Source organism: Pteropus vampyrus, unplaced genomic scaffold (genome assembly GCF_000151845.1).
Source record: "Pteropus vampyrus isolate Shadow unplaced genomic scaffold, Pvam_2.0 Scaffold297, whole genome shotgun sequence".
Lineage (NCBI taxonomy): Eukaryota > Metazoa > Chordata > Mammalia > Chiroptera > Pteropodidae > Pteropus > Pteropus vampyrus.
The window spans coordinates 2384685-2408191 of NW_011889078.1; the positions used below are offsets into that span (position 1 = coordinate 2384685).

At 33.7% G+C, this 23507-nt stretch overlaps 1 protein-coding gene across 4 annotated transcripts in view; it reads left to right on the plus strand.

The window, feature by feature from the left end:
- Positions 1–23507, plus strand: part of ARHGAP5 (Rho GTPase activating protein 5) — a 69359-nt gene that overhangs the window by 24139 nt on the left and 21713 nt on the right. For 3 of the 4 annotated variants that reach the window (XM_023521155.1, XM_011376410.2, XM_011376411.2), the window contains one exon: positions 14318–14465. In XM_023521155.1, coding sequence (XP_023376923.1) covers positions 14318–14465 — 148 coding nt within the window. The remainder of the gene's footprint in view (positions 1–14317; positions 14466–23507) is intronic. The other variant, XM_023521156.1, reaches the window with a different exon arrangement.

The window sequence follows — 23507 nt, forward strand, 5'->3', positions numbered from 1 at the left end:
TAGGTGAAATGACCTAGGGAGTGAATTTAAAGTGCCTAACAGAGCGTTGAGAAGGAACTGCCAATGTTGAATGGCCAAGTAGCAAAGATGATCCTTAAGAACAGTAGGTAGAGAATAAGTAAACCACTTACCCTTTCTTAGCTGATTGCCTCACCTGTAAATTAGTAATAACAGGTGGTCCCTGACTTAAATGGTTCGACTTAAGATTTTTTGACTTTAGGAAGTGATACACAGTCAGTAGAAACCATACTTCAAATTTTTGAATTTTGATCTTTTCCCAGATTAGTGATATGTGTTATGATACTCATGATGCTGAGTGGTAGTGAGCTACTGCTCCCGAATAGGCATGTGATCACAAGGTAGATGATTGATACTCTACAGTGTACTATGTTGCCAGCAGATTTTGGATATTATGTACTGAGCATGTTTAAGGTAGGGTAGGCTAAACTATGATGTTCAGTAGGTTAGGTATATTAAATGCATTTTTGACTTGACATATTTTCATTCCACGATGGGTTTATCAGGATGTAACCCCATCATAAATTGAGGATCATCTGTATAATACTTCCTTTGGAATTGTGCTAGAAATTGGAACTGTGTTTCAAGTACCTGGCATAAGTGGTGCTTAATAGCTCCTATTGTAGTGTGCATCAGGCCTTGAAATATCCCAGTGTATTCTTCCTGTATTTCAGAACAGTCCTGTGTCCCATTTGCTAGATTAGTTTCTGACTCATTTTTTAAGTAAGCCTATGATTTCTGAGTTTATGCACTTTTTACCTTTTTTTTTTCTCTAAGAGAAAAGTTCATTCTGTTTACCTTCATTCTTTGATTCCAAGATGGGAGCCGCAGTCTAGGAATCTTTCCTCAGTCATGCAATCTTTCCTCAGTCATTTGAGCATTAGTGGCATCTAAGGAAGGCTCAGAGATCTGTTTCTCTTAAACTAGTCTTAGTTGTCATTCTTGCCAATCAGAGAAGGCTTTATGCTTGTCTTTAATTTTGTACTCAAAAATGAATTTAGTATTAGTTATGGGAAGAAAATCTCCAAGACATTTCTTTATTACAACCATGAGTGAGAATTATTTTTTTAATTTTTACCCATTTATACATGTAAATACTTCTACATAGATGAAATCTCATAAAATGATATTTAACCTCTACTATATACGTTGTTTTGATTTTTTAGTCTATTACAGTGGAAAAAATGAAGAGCTGGTTGTGACCCGCTGAATTGATTTTATAACCTATAGCTGTTTGAAAAACAGTGCTTTAAGAGAATAAACTGAATGAGAAAATTTTAGTTATATTGATAAAATTGCCGGTGTTTTAACATCTATTCAAAGAAGTGAGGTACCTGTGTTGAAGCTAGTTTGTTTTCTGTATCTATTTCGGGGCTATCTTACTAAAATATTGGTCCATTTCCGAGTAAGCTGGTATTCTGATGATTTTCATTTTCAGCTTTTTAAATTGTTTTCCTATCTTCTTTCCTGGACCTGAATTTTTTCAACTTCTTAGTTGTATTAGCAACTACAAATTCCTATTTCATTCTCAAATGTTCTGTCCAGTCCATATGTATTTTACTGCTCCCTTCTTACTAAATAACACAATCAAATAGTGTGTTAGAAGATTCTAATGTTTTATCCATTGTAATAGGATTTGGAGCCTGTTTGGGGAAGAATACCAGAGTTAGGTATGTTTTCTTTAAAAACTGAAGAGATCTCTGTATGTATGTATTGAGTCACAAGGTGTTAATTTAATATTAGTAAATAGTGAATTGATACCATGGTATTAATGTGGTAGATCTTTTAGAATATAGTAAATCTTGGGTTTAGAATTATTCGACTTCCAACTTCTGGAACTTCAGTCTTTATTAACTAAAATTCTTTTTAAAATACTGTTAACCAAACAGTGATAACCAGAATTTCCTTTTGATCCGTAAATTGTTCATTGAGATAAAAGTAAGGAAATATGTGAAAACATGTCTGTATTGAACTGTTGTTTGTCTATATCAAAATGCATAAGTTATGGGTAAGTACTTTTAGTTTCTGGTGCTGGTTATATCAATTTATGGTGTTATACATGTATGGATATATAATGTAAGTATTTTTACTATTATGTCTTCTGTGATGTCCATTTGACCATGATTTATTACTTTGCAAATTCAGATCGAAATGTAACTAGTAGTCAGTTTTTAAAGTATATTTCTGATTCCTGTATTCCCTTGAGACAATTTAAATGGCGTGTCAGTGGTATGCTTGTTTTCACTAATTTAAAAGCAAATATAAACTTTTTCATTGTGGCTTTCTATTCAGACTTGATTTTTTCCTCTCTTAGCTTTCATAGCAGCATATTATTGAATGTTTAGCAAAAGCTGGCATAACATAAGTTATTGAAATTACTCTTTATTTCTGCAGCATGTTAATTTTAATTCTTAAATTTAATTCTTAAAATATATTTAGTTAATGTATCAAGGAGACACTTAACTCCTATAACCTAAGAGTTGTGTTCTTATTATAATTTTATATCAGTGTATAATTGTTACTATTGTAAAACTTATAGGTAAGTTTATAGGGTTGTCAGTTTTATGTGCTCCAAAATGACATGTTGTCTCAATCCAAGGAGAGTTATTTCTACGATAGGTACAGTTTTGTGATTTATAGTCCTGTAATGTTTTCTTGTCTTGCAAACTGATATTTTGAAAGAGGCTTCAAGAAAATGGGACTTAATCTATTACTGTGTAAAAAGAACCCCTGGTAGAAGGAACACTGCTTTTTAAAAGCAGTAATTTTTGATATTTCCAGTTCTTAGAGCAAAATATAAGGGTGTGACAAAAGTGAGCTTGTGATTTTAGCTAACTCTGTCCAAGTAAAAGGTACATACTTTGTGTAAAATGTTTTGAACTTTTTAAAAATTGTCCATAGCCTTTAAAAATCTGAACACAGGTTTGAGTATTTTCCCTGGAAAAATGCACATGCACAAAATTTTATTGGAATTTTGAGGGTTACATATACTTCCTAAGCTGTGGACTCTTAGCTTAAGATCCTCTGTTGATGTTAGGGAGGAGGAAGACACTCTATTCTTTACTGGTGTTCTGATTGGCAACCAGTAGAGTAACAGAGTTGGAAACAGATGAGATGGAAGCGGAGAGAGAAACAGTTATTTTTAAGAAGGATATGCTGAGTATGATAGAAAACTTATTTTCATTCGAATATATTTTAAAATACATATTTTGGGAAGCTGAGAAGAAATCCACTGATTATTCACTTGAATAGCTAAGTGTTTTGCTAGGACCCTCTAACAGATGAGGTGACTTTAGGTGTAGTTTTTTGTTCATAAACTTGTTAATGGCATCAATAAAATACATGCCGGGTATATGTCAAAATGCTTAAGAGGAAGATGTTGTCTTAGAGATGAATCAGTGCTAGAACCAGTTTGTCTATTAGTGCATACAAGAACCCAGACCACATTTATTTACCCTCAGTTATTTTCTTTTTCCTCTTTTCACCTGGTATTAGCTTAAGGATGTCAAAGAGCCTTCACAACATCCCTGATTTTCAAAGTGTGTTTGGACTCTCATCCAGCACCTATAGCTTTTATAGACTTTTACAAAAAGAGTTAAGTATACCTCCTTCATGGAGTCCGGGCTCCCACAAAAGCCTTCTTTCTTATTCTTATGCTATAATGGAACACTTCCCACCTAAAGTAATCACCCTGTAGTAGTAGTATTGCTTTGTAGTTTAATAAATTTTGTTTTTCTTCCTACATCGTAAGCTTGTTGAGGGCACTTATGATTACCATTCATATTTGTGTGCCTTGCGGTAGTGTATCTCAATCTTGAGTTATGTATTGACCTATTTTAAAGTTAAAATTCTCAGACTTCCCAAAACTTGAGTTCTTGACCCTTGTTTTTATTGGCTTAGCACACTGGTTCTCAATCAGGGTCACTTTTGCTTTACATGAAGCATCTCACAAATGTCTGGAGACATTTTTGGTTGTTAACTGGGGTGGAGGTTGTTAACTAGGATGGAGAGTTGCTACTGGTACCTATTGGGTAGAGGCTAGGGATTCTCTGAAGCCACCTAAAATTTATAGATGATATCCCACAACAAAGGATTATACAACCCACAATGTCAGTAATACTGAAGTTGAGAAACCCTGTATAGCAGAATGTGGTTTTTAAGGAAAAACATAGGTTTGTACCTCCTCATTAGGAAATGCAGGTTTTTCCTCATACATCATAGATTTTACTTCCCAATTTTCACCATAATTGGGTAAGCATATATTTTCAGAAAGGAGCTACTGTAAGCCAAAGCTGCGTGCTTATCACTGTTTGTCCTACTTAGCTGATCTGTGTTCTGCTGTAAAATATATTTTCATTTTATTTTCATAGTCTGAGGTTGTCATAACTTATTACAATGACTTTTAAAAAAATCATTTTAATGTGAGATAATTGTAGATTGACATGCCATTGTAAGAGAGATCCCATGTACTTTTTGCCCAGTTTCTCACAAAGGTAACACCTTGGAACGTTATAATACAATATTATGGTAAGGATATTTACATTAATATGATCCAGTAAGGGTGTTGACATTAATATGATTCCCCAGTTTTACTTTATACTCATTTGTGTGTTTGTATTTAGTTCTCTGTAATTTTTCACATTTAGGTTTCTGTGTCTACCACCATAGTCAAGGTGCAAAACAATTCTGTCACCACCAGATCCCTCTGGTTGTCCTTTTATAACCATACCCTTCCTTTTCCTCATTCCCTTCTATATGTAACCCTTGGCAACCACTGATTTGTTATAATTTTGCCAGTTCCAGAATGTTCTATAAGTGAGATCATACCATATGTAACTTTCTGGAATTGATTTTGTTTATTCAGTATAATTCCCTCAAGATTCAGTCAAGTCATATAAATCAATAGTTTTTCCCTTTTTATTGCCGAATAATATTCCATGTATAGGGATAGCATAGTTTTTTTTAACCTGTTGAAGGAAATCTGTGTTGTTTCTAGTTTGGGACTATTATGAATAAAATTGCTATGAAAAATTGAGTGTAGATTTTTATATAAACAAGCTTTCATAAATGCCCAAGAGTGCAATTGCTGGGTTGGTAATTTCATATTTAGTTTTATAAGAAACTGCCAAACTGTTTTCCAGAGTGAGTGTGCTATTTTAAATTCCCACTGGAATTGATAGTGCAGAAACTTAAGTTTCTGTGTCTTCTGTTCACCCTTGCTTCAAACCATTCTTTTATGTTGCTTCCTGGGGGCTGTTACTAATAGAAGTGCCTAATCTCTCTCTACAAAATATATTTATAGTATTTGTATAAAGTTCAGATTTCTTAGGCATCTAAAGCCATTTGCAATGTGGCCCTTGCCTACCTTTCTGCCCTCATTATTCATTCCTATACATACTTTTTCCAGGTGTGTTGAAAGACATGCAAAATGGTAGCTATCTCAAAACTGTCATGATGATTAGATTATGCAAATAATATTACCAAGTGCCTAATATCTAGTAAAGCAGTAAATAAATGGCAGTTTCTAGTATTTTTTGAGTACTTATGCTGACATATAGTAGACACCCAAATGTTTAGATGAGTAAATGATTTACAGATTAGATTCTAAATTCCTGAAATGTTCCTGACTTCATTTCTTCCTTTATAAGTTCATCTCTCCCTTTATAACTTCATTTCTTCCTTTATAACTTTCGAAGTTTGAGTTTAGGCCTTAAATCCAATTATTTTGACACTTAATCATATACTATTTTATATGAACGATTAATTAAACGGTAATGAGATGTTTTTTCTTCATAATAGATTATCTGTTTCTTGAGGGCATTTAACTTCCGCTGATTTTGTATCCTGCACAGTACCTAGCTTAATGCTATGCACATATTAAGTGCTTATTTCTTACACACTGTCAAAAGTATATCACTTTATATCCAAATGAATTTACATAGAATTGGCCATTTAATTCTTGTAATATTTTGTATGGATCCTAATTTTATTATGTTTGGATGCTTAAGCTTAGGTACACCTATAGGGTGACTTTCATTGGAATGAAATAGTAGGTATAATGAAACTGCATAAACTAAATAAACCACCAATACTTTGTATATTTGTTAACAGTAATATTATATGGTAAATGCTTTCTTTGGTTCCTGTTTGTAATTATGTTTGTTTCTGTCTGTGTTTTCTGAGCCTCTACCACATGCTAGACATTGTGCCAGGTACAGGTACCAAAAATGGGGAAAAAAATGAATGTATTCTAGATAGTACTTGGGAAGTCATGCCAACAGGGCTTCTTATACATTCACTGTGGAGAGTAAAGGAAAAAGGAAAATCAAGATTGGCTCCTAGACTTATGATTTAAGCAACTGGGTAAGTTTACTAAGATAGTGGTGACTGAAGGTGAAGAGTTTCAGGCCGGATGGAATCAAGACATCTGTTTGTGCTTTTTATGTTGTGTTTAAAATATCTAGATTGACATCCCAGTGGAAATATAAAAGTTAGATATATAATCTGGTATATATCTTAGTTATCAGAATGTAAAAGGATTTAAAGCTATGAGATTAGATAAATTCATCTAAGGGGAGAGTACAGCTAGAGAAGAAGGGAGGACTCAACTGTTTGTGAGTAGATGGGGGGAAAGTTGTAGGCACATGAAACTGGAAAAGGAATTCTTGGTGAGTAAAGAGGAAAAACTAGTAGAGTAGTGAGTGCTATGGAAACTGAGAGGAAGTAGTCAAGAAAAAATGTTGCTGAGAGCTCAAGAAAGATAAGTTACTTTTTGATTTGATAGTGCAGAAATATTTGATCTTGACAAGCAATTTAGTAGAATGGAAGAGAAAGCCAGATGGAAATAGGTTGAAGAATGAATGGAATGAAAAGTAAGGATAGTAGATGTAGATGACATTTTCAAGTTTGTGAAAGGGAGCAAGAATTGGGACGGTAACTAGAGGTCAGTATGGGATCAAAGGAAGGTTTTTGTGTTTTTTTAAATGAGAGCTATTAGAGAGTACTTATACATTCATAAGAATGACCCAGGAGAGGGACAAATTGAATATGTAGGGGAAAAGGGATGGGGAATAGGGGTAACTTTATAGTTGAAAAGCTTTTTGCCTTGAAGACAACTCCAGTATTAATATTGCTCTTTTAAAAACAAGAAATCATGACTTTTCCCATCCTTTAGAAAATCTTTATTAAATTTATTTTGTTGACATTGGTTAATTATAGGTTTCAAGTGTACAGTTCTATAATACTTCATCTGTGTATTTCATTATATGTTCACCACCTAAAATCAAATTTTCTTCTGTTACCATATAGTTGATCCTCTTCACCTTTGTCTGCCTCTCCCCCATCTCCCTTTCCCTCCGGTAACCACCATACATTTGTCTGTGTCTATGAAGTTTTGTCTGTCTTATTTGTTCATTTGTTGCTTTCAGTTTTATAGCCCACACATCCAACTTATTTTGCTTAGCATGATATTAAGATCCATACATGTCACAAATGACAGTATTTCCTTTTTTTATGGCTGAGTATTAGTTCATTGTATATATGTACCACATCTTCTTTATTTAGTCATCTATCATAGGATACTTTAGTTGTTTCCATGTTTTGGCTACCACGAATAATGCTGCAGTGAACAAAGGGGTATCCTTACAAAAAAATGTTTTCAGAATTTTCAGGTAGATAACCCAGAAGAAGTTATATGGTAACTATATAACTGGGTCATATGGTAACTATATTCTTAGTTTTTCAAGGAACCTCCATACTGTTTTTATAGTGGCTGTACCAATTTATATTCCCATCAGCAGTATATGAGGGTTCCCTTTACTCCACAACCTCTCTCAACATTTGTTATTACTTGTGTTGTTGATAATAGCCATTCTAACAGGTGTGTGAGTGGTAGCATATTGCGGTTTTGATTTGCATTTCCCTGACAGCTAGTGAAGTTGAGCATCTTTTCATATATCTGTTGGCCATTCGTATGTCATCTTTGGAGAATTGTCAGTTCAGGTCCTCTGCTCAGTTTTTAATTGGATTATTTTTGTTGCTGTTGAGTTATGTGAGTTCTGTTTATATTTTGGATATTAACCCTATATCGGAGGTGTGGTTTGCACATATCTTTTCCCATTTAGTTGGTTGCCTTTTTATTTCGTTGATGGTTTCTTTTCTGTAGAAGCTTTTTAGTTTGATATAGTCCCATTCATTTATTTTTGCTTTTACTTCTCTTGCTTTTGAGGTCAAATTTATAAAATTCTTAGACTGGGGTCCATAAGTTTATTACCTATGTTTTCTTTTGTATATTGTTCCAAGTCTTATATTTAGGTCTTTGATCCATTTTGAGTTAATTTTTGTATATCGTGACAAATAGCAGTCTAGTTTAATTCTTTTGCATGTGGTTTTCCAATTTCCCTAGCACTATTTATTGAAGAGGCCTATTTTCTCCATTGTATGTTTTTTGGCTCCTTTATCAAAAATTATTTGCCTATATGTATGTGGGTTTATTTCTGGGCTCTCAATTACGTTCCATTGTTCTTCTGTGTGTATTTTTCTGCCAACATCATGCTGTTTTGATTATTGTTGCTTCAGAGTATAACTTGAAGTTAGGGAATGTGATAGTTGCAGCTTTGTTCTTTTTTTCTCAGGATTATTTTGGCTATCTGGGGTCTTTTGTAGTTCCATACAAATGTGATGGGTTTTTTTGTTCTATTTCTTTAAAAAATGCCCTTCTTTTATTTTTGACTCTTAAGAGTCTCTTTGTGTAAGGCATGTGGTTAGTCAGATTTAGGTTTATACCAAGTCTGAGAATCTTTTAGCTGATATTTTTCCATTTCTATTTATTTTTATAAGTTTTAGTTGGCTTTTTTCTAGTTTTCTCTAGTCTTCATCAGTAGCAAAAACAAACAAAAATAATAGAAAAAGGGACTATTTGTGTGCTGCTTTTATTTTTAAATTTGAACCCCTGTTTTAGTTTATCATTCTAACCCTCCCCTAATAGTACATCATGTTACCATGTCATGCATTAGCACAATTACATCATCTCTTATATACCCCTTCCCACACTTTAGGGTAGGTTGAGGCTTTTGGTTCTGGTCAGTTATCAAATTATTTTTACATTTTGTAGCTTTATCCACAGAATTGTAGATTACATTCTATTTAACTGCCATATCATTGAAACTTATGAAACTTAGAATTAGTTTTATGTTTAACTGTATACAATGTTCATTCTTAATGTTTTTCAAAGCACAGATTCTCCAAATATTAGTTCTTTATTATTGACAATGTTTTATCATGTGTTTAAGATTTTTCAGTTTGGGAGTGCTGTATTTTAATTATTAATTATTACATATTTGAGAACTTTAAAAGAAATCTGTAGGTGCTTGTTATACACAGCTGTGTGATATATTGGCTAAGTAAACGATTCTTGACACATCCTTTTCCCATGAACATTCCTATAGACAAGTCTTCTGTCTTTCCAGTTTTCCTGAAAACTTTGAGGCTAGCTTGGTATTTTTCCTCCAGTGTTGGTGATTGGTTTCTTCTGCCTGGATGCATTTAAGTTTGTTTGAAGCTTACTGAGTTCAGTATGGTATGTCTGTAACTTGATGGTTCGTTCACCCCTATTTGTTGTTTATCTTTCCTACTACATGGTGAGATTAGTCTGCAAATTTTTATTATTTCAGAAGAGATCTTGAGTATGTTTGTACTTATTTATTTTTCACAGGCAGTATTCCAGATATTTGGAGTTGGTTGACAAACAGAGCAGATAAAAATCCCTGCCCTTGTGTAGAGCTTAAATTGTATCAGGGAGGCACAAAAATAATAATACATGAGTAAATTATATAGAGTTGTGGGTAGTGAAAGCAGTGTAAGAGGGATTGGGAGTACTGGACAGGAGCTAAAGGAAGACAGGCAGTAAGAGTGTAGTTTTTAATAAGGTGGTCACTTTAGACCTCATTGAGAAGGCAAATGGAACAGCCATTGCCAAGGTCCTAAGTCAGGAGCATGTCTGGCATGTTAAAGAAGCAAATAAGCCATATGGCAGCAACAAGGGAGTAAATGAGGAAAGTAGAGGAAAATGGAGTCAGAATTTATAAAAGCAGAGTTCAACGCATGCAGATTGTGTATGGCTTTGCAGGCCATTACTTGTGAAGCCAGAATTTTGCTTTATTGAGAATGGTCTCTAGGAGATGGTGGTAGAAGCAGGGAGCGTGGATTGAGGATCTAGATGTGTGAAATGATGATAGCTTTGTGGACCAGGGAGTTAGTAGTGAAATTGGTTAAGTAGTAGTTAGATTCTATATCTAATACATTTGCTTAACAGTTGGGAAGTCTAGAGATAAGGAGAAAAAGCTGAGCAGGAAGTATTAATTTGGGTTACCAGCAAATGGATAACATTACTAAGATGTTGAATGTAAATGTTTAGAAAAAAAGACAATCAAGGACTGAGGCCTGGAGTATTCACATTACAAAGTTGGTGAGGAGGGGTCAGCAAAGAAGACTAATAAGGGGAGAGCAAGTGGCATAATAGAGGTGGTCTGAAAGTCCAGTAGAGTGACTGCTGAAAGGTCAGGTAAGATAAGTGCCGATAGCTAATTATTGCAACAATCATTGGTGACCTTAATTAGAACATATTTAGTGGAGGATGAGGGCGATAGACTAGTTTGAGTGCATTCAAGAGAGAATGAATGGAGAAGAATTAGAGACCTCTAGTATAGATGACTTCTGCAGAGTTTTGTCAGCAAAAAAGAGTAGTATAGGGCAAGTAGCTAAAACGGAGAGAAAAATTGAGCCTTTTTAAATGGGAGCAGAAGTATTTTTTTGGCATTGTGTCATAGGAATGGTACAATGGAAAGGTGAACTCTGATGATCTTTGCCACTTTATTTTGATCTTTTTAATCATATTTATGAGTCTTTTACGAAAGAGATTTTCATTTCTTTAATGGATTTTTTTCTTCATTTTCTTTACATTTCACCTTCTGTTTCTCATTTCTTCTTTAATCTTTTATTTCAAGAATCTCAAATTTCAGAGAATAGAGAAGTCCATATTTTCTTGTTTCCCGGATTGGTTCTTTGAAAGCTTTGTCAGTTGCTTTTTTCTACTTAAGATTTCTTCAATTTGTTGGTTACAAATGAAGCAGTTGAGTATTGTGTTTTGTCAGTGTTATTCATTATAGTATTGAGGGTAGTGCTTAGATGCCCTGGTTGTGTTGCTGATATTACTGAAGTGAGAGAGCAATTTCTGGAAAGAGATATTTATTTACCTTTTCCTGGTCCTATTTACTTATACTAGTGATTGTTTTTAATATCTCCTGGACATCTAATTGATAATATTGTTTATATTATTTGTGAGTGGAATGCTTATTTTACTGTGGATATACTTTTGCAGACATGAGATTAGCTTAATTGGCCAGAAAGAAAGACCATGCCATTTGCATTTAAGTGGAAATTAAGAGATGTATGAATGTGGTAATAAATCAAAAATTGGATTATCATAAACCAGATCTTGTTTTCCGACTGGCACAATTATTTAATTGGGGGCTTCATTTCTAACTAATGGTTGATCATATGCTATAGATATAAATGACCAAATAACCATACTCCTCATCCTTCTTGCATTTCAGAGAATCTTGATGGCATTTTTATAGCAGTTATAATAATCTAGCTTCAGATGGTTTAATTTATGAAATAGATATTAAATCATATAAATCATTTTGAATTGGTATAAATTTATAGCTAAAGATCAGCAACTCTTAACCCAGGAGAGTGTATGTCATAATTATGTAGAGTTATTCAGAATTCACGTTTTAAAAGAACTCTCTGAAATGATTTTGTTGCTTAAGAACTATCACTTACAGAAAAAAGGAATCGAATACATATTTTCCATCATAAAATCTCATCCAAGAATGTCTAATCCAAACTTTTTCTGCATAGAATTTTTAGTGTCAATTTGTAGAGAAAGTACTAAAGTCACATAAGCTTTTTATGTCTCGTTCCACGCCCACCCCCCCCAGCCCACCCCACCCCAGGATAACTTGACTATCAGGGCAGTTCTGTTACTAAATTACCCCTTTAGAGTTTGCCAGAATTTCCATGCTCTAAGCCACTTAGCTTTTCATTACCTTGGATTGCTAGCTCTGAATCTTGGTGTAATTACAGAATTAAATAACTTGCTCTTGTAACTTTATGGACCTTGGGGGATATTCCCTGAGAGAGAGAGTATGTTAGAGAGTCTTCATTATTTTGCTTCCCTGTCTCTCCAATTTTAGTAAAGTATCAAGGGCTTCTTAGATAAAGTTTATACTTTCCTCTCCCTTGTTACCCCAACTGTGGTAAGGGTAGAATGACTTCAGAGTCATCTGACAGTTTAGATTGGTTCCTAAAGGGCAGTATTGAAAAGAATATCTCTAAAGAGTTGATGGAAACAGTTAGGACTAGCTAGCTTACTTAAAACTTTGTATTCTTTAGGTGACATTGTAGACTGTTAAAATCTTTTTATCTCTTCATTCCTGTTGCTCCTGTCATAGGCTAGACATTGCTGTTTTCGTTACTCTGCCTAAGTAATCTTCACCATTGTATTATCGCTCTCAAAAAAGCATACATCTTTGTTTCAGTTTTTACTTTCGTAATCAAATGGTGCAGCTAGCAGTTTGCAGGCTAGAATGTACCTTAGTGCTCCTGAGAAAGAGGACTCAGCCAGTGTATTTTCTTATACATTGTTCTGTTTTGGTGGTGGTGGTGGTAGTGAAAGGATCATTTAAGTAGTTAAGGATCCACACTACTTGATTTGATGGGGTGGTTCTTGAGCCAGATCAGACACTCCAGTGCTTCGTTGGCAACATTCCAGACATCTAGTTATATTGTAGGTCAGGGGTCCCCAGCCCCCAGGTTGTGGACCAGTATTGGTCCGTGGTCCAGTACTGGTCTGTGATCTGTTGGGAACTGGGCTGTACAGCAGGAAGCGAGTGAGCAAAGCTTCATCTATATTTGCAGCGGCTCCCCAGTGCTAGCATCACCACCTCAACTCCACCTCAGATCATCAGGCATTAGATTGTCGTAGGAGCACCCGTCTCAACCAAAAAGATTGAGGACCTCTGGACTGTATGTAATCTTTATCACCAGGGAATAATAAGTATATGAGGATTAAGAAGTTGGATTTCATGAGCTCTGGAGGTTTTTTAGGTGGGGCAACCTAAAATTGAAATGAAGAAAGGACTTAATTATTCAGGATATTCAGAGACTTGGAAGAATATATTGGGGGTCCATCCAAAGGAGAGACTCCTCCTGAAGGAATAGGAAGTTAAGATGAAGATTATTGCTTTAGGCATTGAAAGCTCTGCCTGTGTTTCCTCCTGTTTGTAAATCAGTAATGATTATGACAAATATGAATAGGTTTGTTATTTATATCAGAGAAAAGACAAATTTATAGATAAAATTAGGCTGAAAACAGAATAAGAGTTGTCAATGAAAATGCTGTAACATTGTCAAATTTCTGAATTGAACTTCCTTATTTTCCTATATTTTAGAGATTCTCAACTGGGGGTGCACAATAGAATCATTCGTGAAGACGTGTATACTATGTCCTACTCCAGAAAGACTGACTCAGATCTCCTCAATGGTTGATTTGCAGACAATACTTCCTTAGGTTTTTGAGATGTTTACTCTCTGGTTTAGGACCCATTTTCTCCCAGTGCTAGATGGAAGTTAAATTCTGATAATTCTTATATAATTTTTCATTTGCAATTGTGAGAATGTTTTGTCTGTGACCTAAGAAAATTATCTTTAATTAAGAAATAGAGTCAGTAGATAGGAAGGAAATGGGAAAATGAGAAGGGACAAATGATGGGATTAAAAGTTTATAGCTTCATTGTATAATCAGTAGTTAAAGCTATATTATGTTCTTACAAATATAGCTATGCACAAAAACTCACTTGACTTGCCCCAAAGACCAAATAAAATTTAACAGATCGCACCTAAAGTTAATCGAGCATTGTTTACTCTTAGTTTTTCCTTTGTGTTGCATTGAAAACGACCTTTTCTAACCTCCCTAACTATTCAGTTTCCTATTATTTTCCAAAAAGAACATTTTTTAAAGTCAGCCATTTTTTCTCTGTTCACTTTGTCTCTTTCCATTACTCACAAGTTGTTGCTTCTAGCAGAATTTATTTAATGAGTCCCATATTGATGAGCATGGTGGGATGTACCATTTAAATATTTCTTTTGTTACAAAATGTGTATTTACATTTCTTAATACTAATATTCTAAAGGAAATAAATTTTAATAGTTTTAACTTGACTATGTTTTTTAACAGCAGAAAAAGAAAACTAAGAACTTCAATCCGCCAACACGTAGAAACTGGGAAAGTAATTACTTTGGGATGCCCCTCCAAGATCTGGTTACAGCTGAGAAGCCCATACCACTATTTGTTGAAAAGTGTGTGGAATTCATTGAAGATACAGGTAGGATAGAAGTATCAATCCAAGAGATTTGATTTAAAATTTCATTTTTGCCACACCAACAGTTGGTCAAATGTTCATGATTCATTAAAGCTAAGTTTTGAAAGAGGTATATAGTTCTCATTAGAGTTGATTATCTTGAGTATTAACTCTAGATGTAACCACCAGATATATGAAAGTTTTGTTGTTGGCCAGTAATGCTCTTATCGGACTTCTCTTTAATAAATGGCTAAGCCAAGTGTGAAAATGTTGGACTTACCTTATTCTGGAATGTAGACTAACTTTATTATGCTACTTAATCATACCTGTTAACTACTAGTATTCTAGTTGAAATAGCCTATATCATCTTTCTCTCATTAATAAGTGTTAATTTTTGGGCCTACATTTGGATATACCTGTAGTCCTTTGTTTTTCTTTCAACAAAATGTGTAATAGGCATATTTCTTGTCTATATTCTTTAGCATTCAGTAGAAATGCAAAGGTCCTTATAATTTTAGCTTCCCACTTTGGGCTTAAAGAATTTTTATTTTCCTCTAGTAATATTAGGACTTACGGGAATAACTGGGAAGTTAGAAAATACTTTAGTGATTAGGGAATAACAATAAGTAATAGATAGCATTTTGTACATTTATTTTCATGATTAAAAATGTTTCTTGAATATTTTGATGGTAGTTGAGTGATTTAGTTTGAGGAGAATGAATGAATTCCAAGTATAAAAAAAAAAGGAATTTTAGTCCAATTTTTAGCACAATTTGAATTAGTTCAGTCAACTCACAGATAATTTATATATTTAAGCGCTTCCTTAGAAGTATACTTGAGGTACTGTAAGACCATAAGAATAGTTTTACATAAAATTCAAGCTAGTTCTTTTGTTGTTGTTTGATTTTATTATTGATTAATATTAATCAGTTTTAGCAGAAATTCCCACTTGCTTAAGAGTTCAATATCAAATTCTCAATATGCACTGTAGCACAGCCATCTTCTATTTTAGGCTCAACTTGTAGTAATGTACATATATATTAGATACCTATTAAAAGTTGTACTTCATTGTTTATAGGTTCTTAGACATAGTGATACAAACAAGTAGTACTTTTATTGTTATAATCAGCACTCTTGTTTAAAAAACTAAACTTTTTTTTTAAAGAAACCCAAAGAAAATATTATGACTTGAAAAATCAATTTTATTGGTATAATTTACATACAGTAAAACTTACCAGTTTTAATTGTTCAGTAGTATGAGTTTTGATAACTCTATAGTCATGGAAATACCACTACAGTCATGATTCAGAACATTTTCATTACTCCAAAAAGCATTTAGTGTTTCATCATTAAGTATAATGTTATCTGTTGGTTTTTTGTAGATGCTCTTTATCAAGTTGAGTAGTACCCTTTTATTCCTAGTTTGTTGCATTTTTATCCAAAATGGATGTTGATTTTTGTCAGGTGATTTTTGTGCATCTATTGAGGTGATCTAATTCTTTTAGCAGGGGGAGATAGACGGAGTAAAGGGAGTCAAATATGTGACGGAAAGAAATCTAACTATGGGAAGTGAACACACAGTATAAATATATATGTGCCTTACTATTAAAGTGTACAGCTGAAACTTATTGGATTCTGTTAACCAATGTAACCATAAAAAAAAAATAATTAATAAAAAAAATAAAGTCTGTTTATATGGTGACATGTTAATTGATCTTCAAATGTTGATAACCTTGCCATCCCTGGGATAAACACCACTTGATCTTAATGTTTTGTCTTTTTTATGTATCCCTGGATTCAGTTTACTAAAATGTTATTAAGGATTTCTGCATCCTGAGGGATACTGGTCTGTAGTTTTCTTGCTATGTCTTTGTCTGGTTTTGGTATCACAGTAAAGCTGGCATTATAGACTATTTTCTGGAAAAGTTTGGATAGAATCAATAACATTTCTTTCTTAAATTTTAGTGGAATTCAGTGAAACTACTTGAACCCGAAATTTTGTTTGTAGGAGGATTTAACAATGGATTAAATTCCTTTAATAGATAGAGGGTTGTCCAGATTTTTGATTTCTTCTTGAGTAAACATCGTTTTTTTTGTTGTTTTTTTTGTTTGTTTTTTGCCTCTTTTTGAGGAGTTTGTCCGTTTTATCCAATTTGGCATAAGGTTGTTTATAAAATTTATTATTTTAATGCATGTAATATATCTAATGATGTCTTGTTTTTGGTATTACTAATTTGTGTCTTTTTTTCTTTCTTGTTAGAGGTTTACCAGTTTAATTTATCTTTTCAAAGATCCAACTTTTGGTTTTGTTTTTTCTCTCATTCATTTTTTAATTCATTGAATTCTTTTTATTTCCTTTCTGCTTTCATTTGGTTTCTTTGTAGTTTTTTAAAAGCCTAGATTAATGATTTGACCAACTTTTCTGCTGTATTTGTTAATGTTTTCTTCACATTATTTTTGTTGCATGCCACAGATTTTGATATTTTGCTTTCATTTCCATTCAATTCAGAATAGTTTGTAATTTTTCTTTTGATTTTTAAAATTCAACTCTTTGGCTATTATGTTTTATTTTTAAACATTTTCCAGATTACTTTTCTGTATTCATTTCTAGTTTAATTTCTGTTGCAATTGGAAAATAGTTTGATTTCAGTGTAAGTTTATTTAGATTTGTTTTATAGCCCAGAATATGATCTATTTTAAAGGATGTTCCATGGGACCTTGGACAGAATGTTTATTAAGCTGTTGAGTGAAGAGTTCTAAAAATATCAGATCAAGTTCTTTTAGAGTATTGATCAAGTCTTGTATATCCTTACTGATTTTCTTGTTGGCTTGTTTTTTTAAAGAGTACCGTTGAACATGTAGATATCTGTTTCTCCTTTCAGTTCTGTTGGATTTCGCTTCATGTGTTTTGAAATTCTGGTAGTTGTGTATATATTTACAATTATGTCTTCTCTGTGAACTGACCTATTATTATGAAGCATTCTCCATTCTCTTTATGGTTTATAATAGTCTTTGTTTGGGAGTCTACTTTGTCTAATATTAATATAGCCAGTGATATTTTGTTTTGAGTAGTGTTTATTTGATATATCTTTTCTATCCTTTTTTTTTATCCTTTCTGTATCTTTATATTTAATGTAGTTTCTTGTAGATAAAAATATCATTTGGTCTGACAATCCACTTGTTTTCATTGGAGTGTTTATTAGATCAATTGCTTTAATGTACTTATCAGTATAATTCGTTTTAAGTCTCCCACTTTGTTTTTATTTTCTTTTTGTCCCCATGTGGTCTTTATTCTTTTTTTCTTCTTTTCCTTTTTTCCATTGAATTAATTGAATATTTTTAATTCTCTTTCTAATATCAGGTTATTAGTTTTATCTGTTTCTTAGGGTGCTCTGTAATTTGAAATATACATCTTTAATCACAGTTCATCTTCAAAAAATATTACACCACCATAATGTGTAGTTTAAGAACCTCGTAACAGTATATTTAACCCTCCTATCCCTTGTTCTGTTGTTGTACATTTTAATTCTACAATATCTTTTAAACATTACAGGACATAATTTTTGCTTTAAACAGGTAATTATCCTCATTTTTAAAAGATATTTTTGTAGATAATAAGTCTTTACATAATAGCTTTATTGAAATGTAATTCACATACTCTACAATTCATCTATTTAAAGTGTGTGGTCCAGTGGTGTTTTAGTATATTCACAGAGTTGTGTAGCAGTCAGCACAATCAATCTTAGAGCATTGTCATCATCCCCAAAAGGAACCCCATCCTATTAAGCAGTCATTCCATGTTTCTCATAGCTACCCACCCCCTTAACTCACCCCCTTAACTTTATGTCTCTATAGATTTACCTGTCCTGGTCTTTTGTGCCTGGCTTTTTTCATTTAACAAATTTTCAAGGCTCTTTCATATTGTAGCATCTATCAGTATTCCATTTTTATTGAATAATTTTCCATTGATGAACATTTGGATTTTTTCAAATTTTTGACTGTTGATAATATTGGTGCTGTGAACATTCCTATACCAGTTTCTGTGCGGACACGTTTTTCATTTCTCTTGAGTATGTACCTTGAAGTGGAATTGCTTTCCATTTTAATTGGTATACAATAATATATTAGTTTCAGTTGTACAGCATAGTGATAGAGGTCTATATAACTCAAAGTGATCACCTCCACTAAATCTAGTACCCCTCTTCCCCATATATAATTACATTAACTGTTTTCCTTATGCTGCACTTTATATCTCCATGACTGTTTTGTATCTGTCCGTTTGTATTTCTTAATCCCTTTGCCCTTTTTCACCTCTTTCCCAACCCCCTTGCATTTAGTAGCTCTCAAAATATTCTCTGTATCTATGAGTTTATTTCCATTTTTGTTGTTGTTTATTGTTCTTTAGATTCCACATGTACATGAAATCATGCGATATTTGACTTTATCTGACTTGTTTCATTCAGCGCAATACCCTCTAGGTCCATCAAAGCAATATCTTTTCTCATCTCCTTTCTTTTAGTCAGTATGTGTCTTTTAATCTGGAGTCTCTTGTAGGCAGCATAAGTAGGGATCTTGTTTTCTTATCTGTTCAGCCACTGTTTCTTTTGGTTGGAGCACTTAATTCTTTTCCATTTGAGGTACTTGTTGATAGGAATTTAGTTGTTACCATTCTTTATTCCTGTTTTTGATACATGTGTTTTTTTTTTTTTTTCTTAAGTCTCTCCAACATTTCCTAGAATACCAGCTTGGCGTTGATAAATTCTTTTAGCTTATTTTTGTCTGGGAAGCTCTAAATGATAACTTTGCTGGATAGAGTATTCTTGGTTGTAGATCCTGGGTTTTCATCATGTTGAATATTTTGGGCTCAACAGAGGAACAATGGAAACCGCTGGCACTTCTGCCTGGGAGAGAGCCTCGCCTCCGGCCCTCACTCAGACAATTCAGTGTCCCCTTGTAAGTCCCTGGTGCCCCCGTGAAGCTGACCCAGTGCTGGTACTCAAGAGTGAACAGCTCTGTCACCGCGCAAGTTCACTTGCAGACGTGGCCCATTTAAGAGGTGTCTGCAGCTGCTGCTACTGTAGTCTCTGTCCCACTTAGCTGCTGGGGACCGGGCAGCCTCATGTCTTCGCCCCCTCTCACTTTCTATCGCTGCAGGTTGATTAATTATTTCTCTTCCTAGTTGTAGTGCTTCTGTTCATCTAGATCCTAGGTGACTTTGCTGTTTGCTCCATGTTTCTATCACAACTTTGATTTGGTCGCAGCAGGGATGAGCAAAGCCTCTATCATCTGCACCAATTTTTTTTTACAGTCTCTCTCCTCTCTTTTGATTATAGCCATCCTAGCGGATGCGAAGTGATATATAATTTTGATTTGCACTTCCCTGATGACTCATGATGTGGAGTATATTTTCAAGTGGTTATTAACTATTTGTCTATCTTTTTTGAGAAATATCTCTTCAGATCCTTTGCCCATTTTTAAATTGAGTTGTCTTATTGTTGAGCTTAAGAGCTCTATATATTCTGGATACTAGTTGCTTTCAGATATGATTTGCAAAACTCATCTGTGGGTTGTCTTTCATAATTCCTCGATGGTATGGTTTGAAGCACAAAAGTTGTAAATATCAATGTTCAGATTTTTTTTTTTAAATTTTGGTACTGTCTGCACATTATCATATTTAAGAAGATTTTGCCTAATCCAAGATCACAAACATTTATTCCTATATATTCTTTTAAGAGTTTTATGCTGTTAGCTTTTACATTTAGGTCTATGATCCATTTTGAGGTAATTTTGGTATGTGGTACAAGGAAGGGTTCCAACTTGTTCTTTTACGTGTAGGTATCCATTGTCCACGTATCATTTATTGAAATGCCTTGGTATTTTGAAAATCAATTTACCATAATTGTGAGTGTTTCTAGACTTTAACTTTTATTCTGTTGATCCATATACCTATCCATATATGCCAGTAGCACTTGGTTTTCATTACCGTAGCTTTGTAGTAAGTTTTAAAATCAAGTAGTATTGAATCCTCCGACTTTATTCATCTGAATATGTTTGATCCTCTTCTTGACTTGCTTGTAAATTTGTTTTGTGAGATCCAGAGCAGTTTTTAATCTAGTTTTTATTTAGACCTAAAATAAGGTATAAGAACTTAAATTAACCCAAAGTCTTGCTTGTTAAAAGATCTTAAAGAATAGAACTTGAGCTATTCTCAGCCTCTGGCCTCAAGAAGTTTCCTCTCATACATGTGCAGTATTAAACCAAAGACTCTGGGAAGTTTTCTGCATATCTCTGAGGCTCTTAATGTATCTTTCCCTTTTTTTTTTTTTTGGTACTCTGCCCTACAAATTCTAGTCTTATTCTTTCTGAACTCCAATCTCCATCTTCTGAACTCTGGTAGACCATTCTGCTCTGATGGGATTCCACCTCTCTGTACTACTATCTAAAAACTGTCTCTAGTCACTAATTTTGGGCAGACAATTTAACTTACTTGCTTCTTTTTCCTAACAGGTCACAGTTTTGAGCTACCTGTGTTTCAATGTATGGAAACTTGTTTCATATAATTTTTCCAGGTTTTAGTTGTTTGCTAAAGTAGGACAGTTTCTATAGCATTTAATCCTTCATGGTGGAATCAGATGTGCCAATAGAAGTTTTTATAATAAGTGCTATATAATAAGTTATGTTAAGTTTCTGTTGGGAAATGACCCTTGAAATATTACTATAAATGTAAAGTAGAAAGAGGTAGTGTGGAGGAGACTGAAAAGAAAGGGAACACTAGGCCTCTCAGGAATTAGGGTGTGATAATACTAATAGATATGGGGTTAAAGGAAGACTCAAAAATGCCTTTCAGATTGCTGTATTAGAGTGACAGTAAGTGGTGTATCAGTAATGATAATAAAAATTATGGTATGAAAAGTAGATTAGACATTTTGATAATGTATTTATATTATGTGCACATTAAATCTTAAGGTACCTGTGAGATATCCATTTAAAAGCCCAAGACTTGGTTGAACATATTATGGTTACAGATCTGCTAAAAATGGTTTGGTCTTAAGATTTGGGTAATCGCCATTGTATAGATATTAATGTAAGCTATGTGTTGATGAAATTGAGGGCAAACAGTGAGAAAAAAAAGTTCATAACGCAAATAGGCTCTACAAAAGAGTAGAGTCCTAAAACACTAAGGAGAGAATTTTTTTTAATAAGAAGGAAGCATGGTTATCAGCATTGAATTTACACAGGTCAGGTGACTTAAGATTATACTCTTTAAAAACATTTTCATTGAGGCACAATTCATATAATATAAAATTAACCACTTTATACGACAGTGAACTGGCATGCAGTACGTGTACAGTGTTGTGTTACCACCGTCTTATCTAGTTCCAAAGATTTTCATCACCTCCAAGAAAATTTCGTACCGTTTAAGCAATTACTCCCTTCACTAGTACCCTCATGCCCCAGCATCTGGCAACTACCAACCTGCTTTCTGTTTCTATGGATTTACTTATTCTGGATGTTTCATATAAATGGAATCATATATGTGACCTTTTGTCTGGCTTCTGTCACTTCACATAATGTTTTTGAGTTTCATCTATATTCTAGGATGTGTCATTGTATGGATATCCACCACATTTTGTTTATTTCTTCATCATTTGGTAGCATTTGGTTTGTTTCTCTTTGGCTGTTGCGATAAGTGCTGCTATGAACACGTACAAATATTTGTTCGAGTACCTGTTTCCAGTTCTTTTGGATACATACCCGGTAATGAAATGGTGGGTCACATAGTAATTCTATGTTTAACTTTTTGAGAAACTGTCAAACTGTTTTCTACAGTGGATGCAGCATTTTACATTTCCATCAGCAATGTGCAAAGGTTAAAATTTGTCCACCTCCTTACCAGCACTGGTTATATTCTGTATGTGTTTGTTCTTTAATTCTAGCCATCCTATTCCTTTTGATAGGGATTGCATTTTGATCTGTAGATCACTTTGGTAACATTGCCATCTTAACAGTATTAAGTATTCCAGTCCATGAATACTAGAAGTCTTTACATTTATTTAGGTATTCATTAATCTCTCTCAATATTGTTTTACAGTTTTCAGTGTACAAGTCTTGCACCTCCTTAGTTAAGTTAATTCCTAGGTATTTCATTGTTTTGGATGCTGTTGTAAACAGAATTGTTTCCTTAATTTTATTTTTGGAATGTTTGTTGTTGGTGTATACAACTGATTTTTGTGTTATCTTTTATCTTGCAACTTAGCTTAAATTTTTTTGTTAGCTCTATTTTCTGTGTGTGTGTGCGCGCGTGCGTGCGCGCTTTGGGATTTTCTATATAAGGTCATGTCCATAAATAGCAGTAGTTTCTTCCTTTCAAATTTGGATACCTTTTATTTCTTTTTGTTGCCTAATTGCTCTGGCTTGAACTTGTGCCATATTGAATAGTCATGATGAAAGCAATCATCCTTAACTTATTGCTTATTTTAGAGAATTCTTTCACCATTATAATGTTAGCTGTGAGTTTTTCATAAATGCACTTTAGTATGTTGAATTCTCTTCTGTATTAACTTTCCTGGGGCTGCCATAACAAAGTGCCACTAACTAGGTAGCTTAAAACAAATTTATTTGCTCACAGTCTAGAGGTTAGAAGTCTGAAATCAAGATATCTGCTGGTCACACTCCCTCTTAGACTCTGGATAGAATCCTTCTTTGCCTCTTCTTGACTTCTGATAGAAAGGATGCCAATCTTTAGTGTTCCTTGTATTGTAGCGTGTTACTCTAGCCTCTGTCTTTGGGGCTCTCCCTGTGTGTCTCTGTCTTATAAGGATACCAGTCATTGGGATAAGGATTCACCCTACTCTAGTATGACCTCATTTTATCTTAACCAATTATGTCTGCAATGATCCTGTTTCCAAATAAAGTCACCTTTTAGTTTGTGGAGTTTTTTTTTTTTTTTTTTTATCATGAAAGTGTGTGAGATTTTGTTAAACGATTTTTCTGTGTGAACTGAGATGAGCTGAAATGATCATGTGTTTTTTCCTTTCCTTTCTAGATCTATTTTTTATGTTCGTT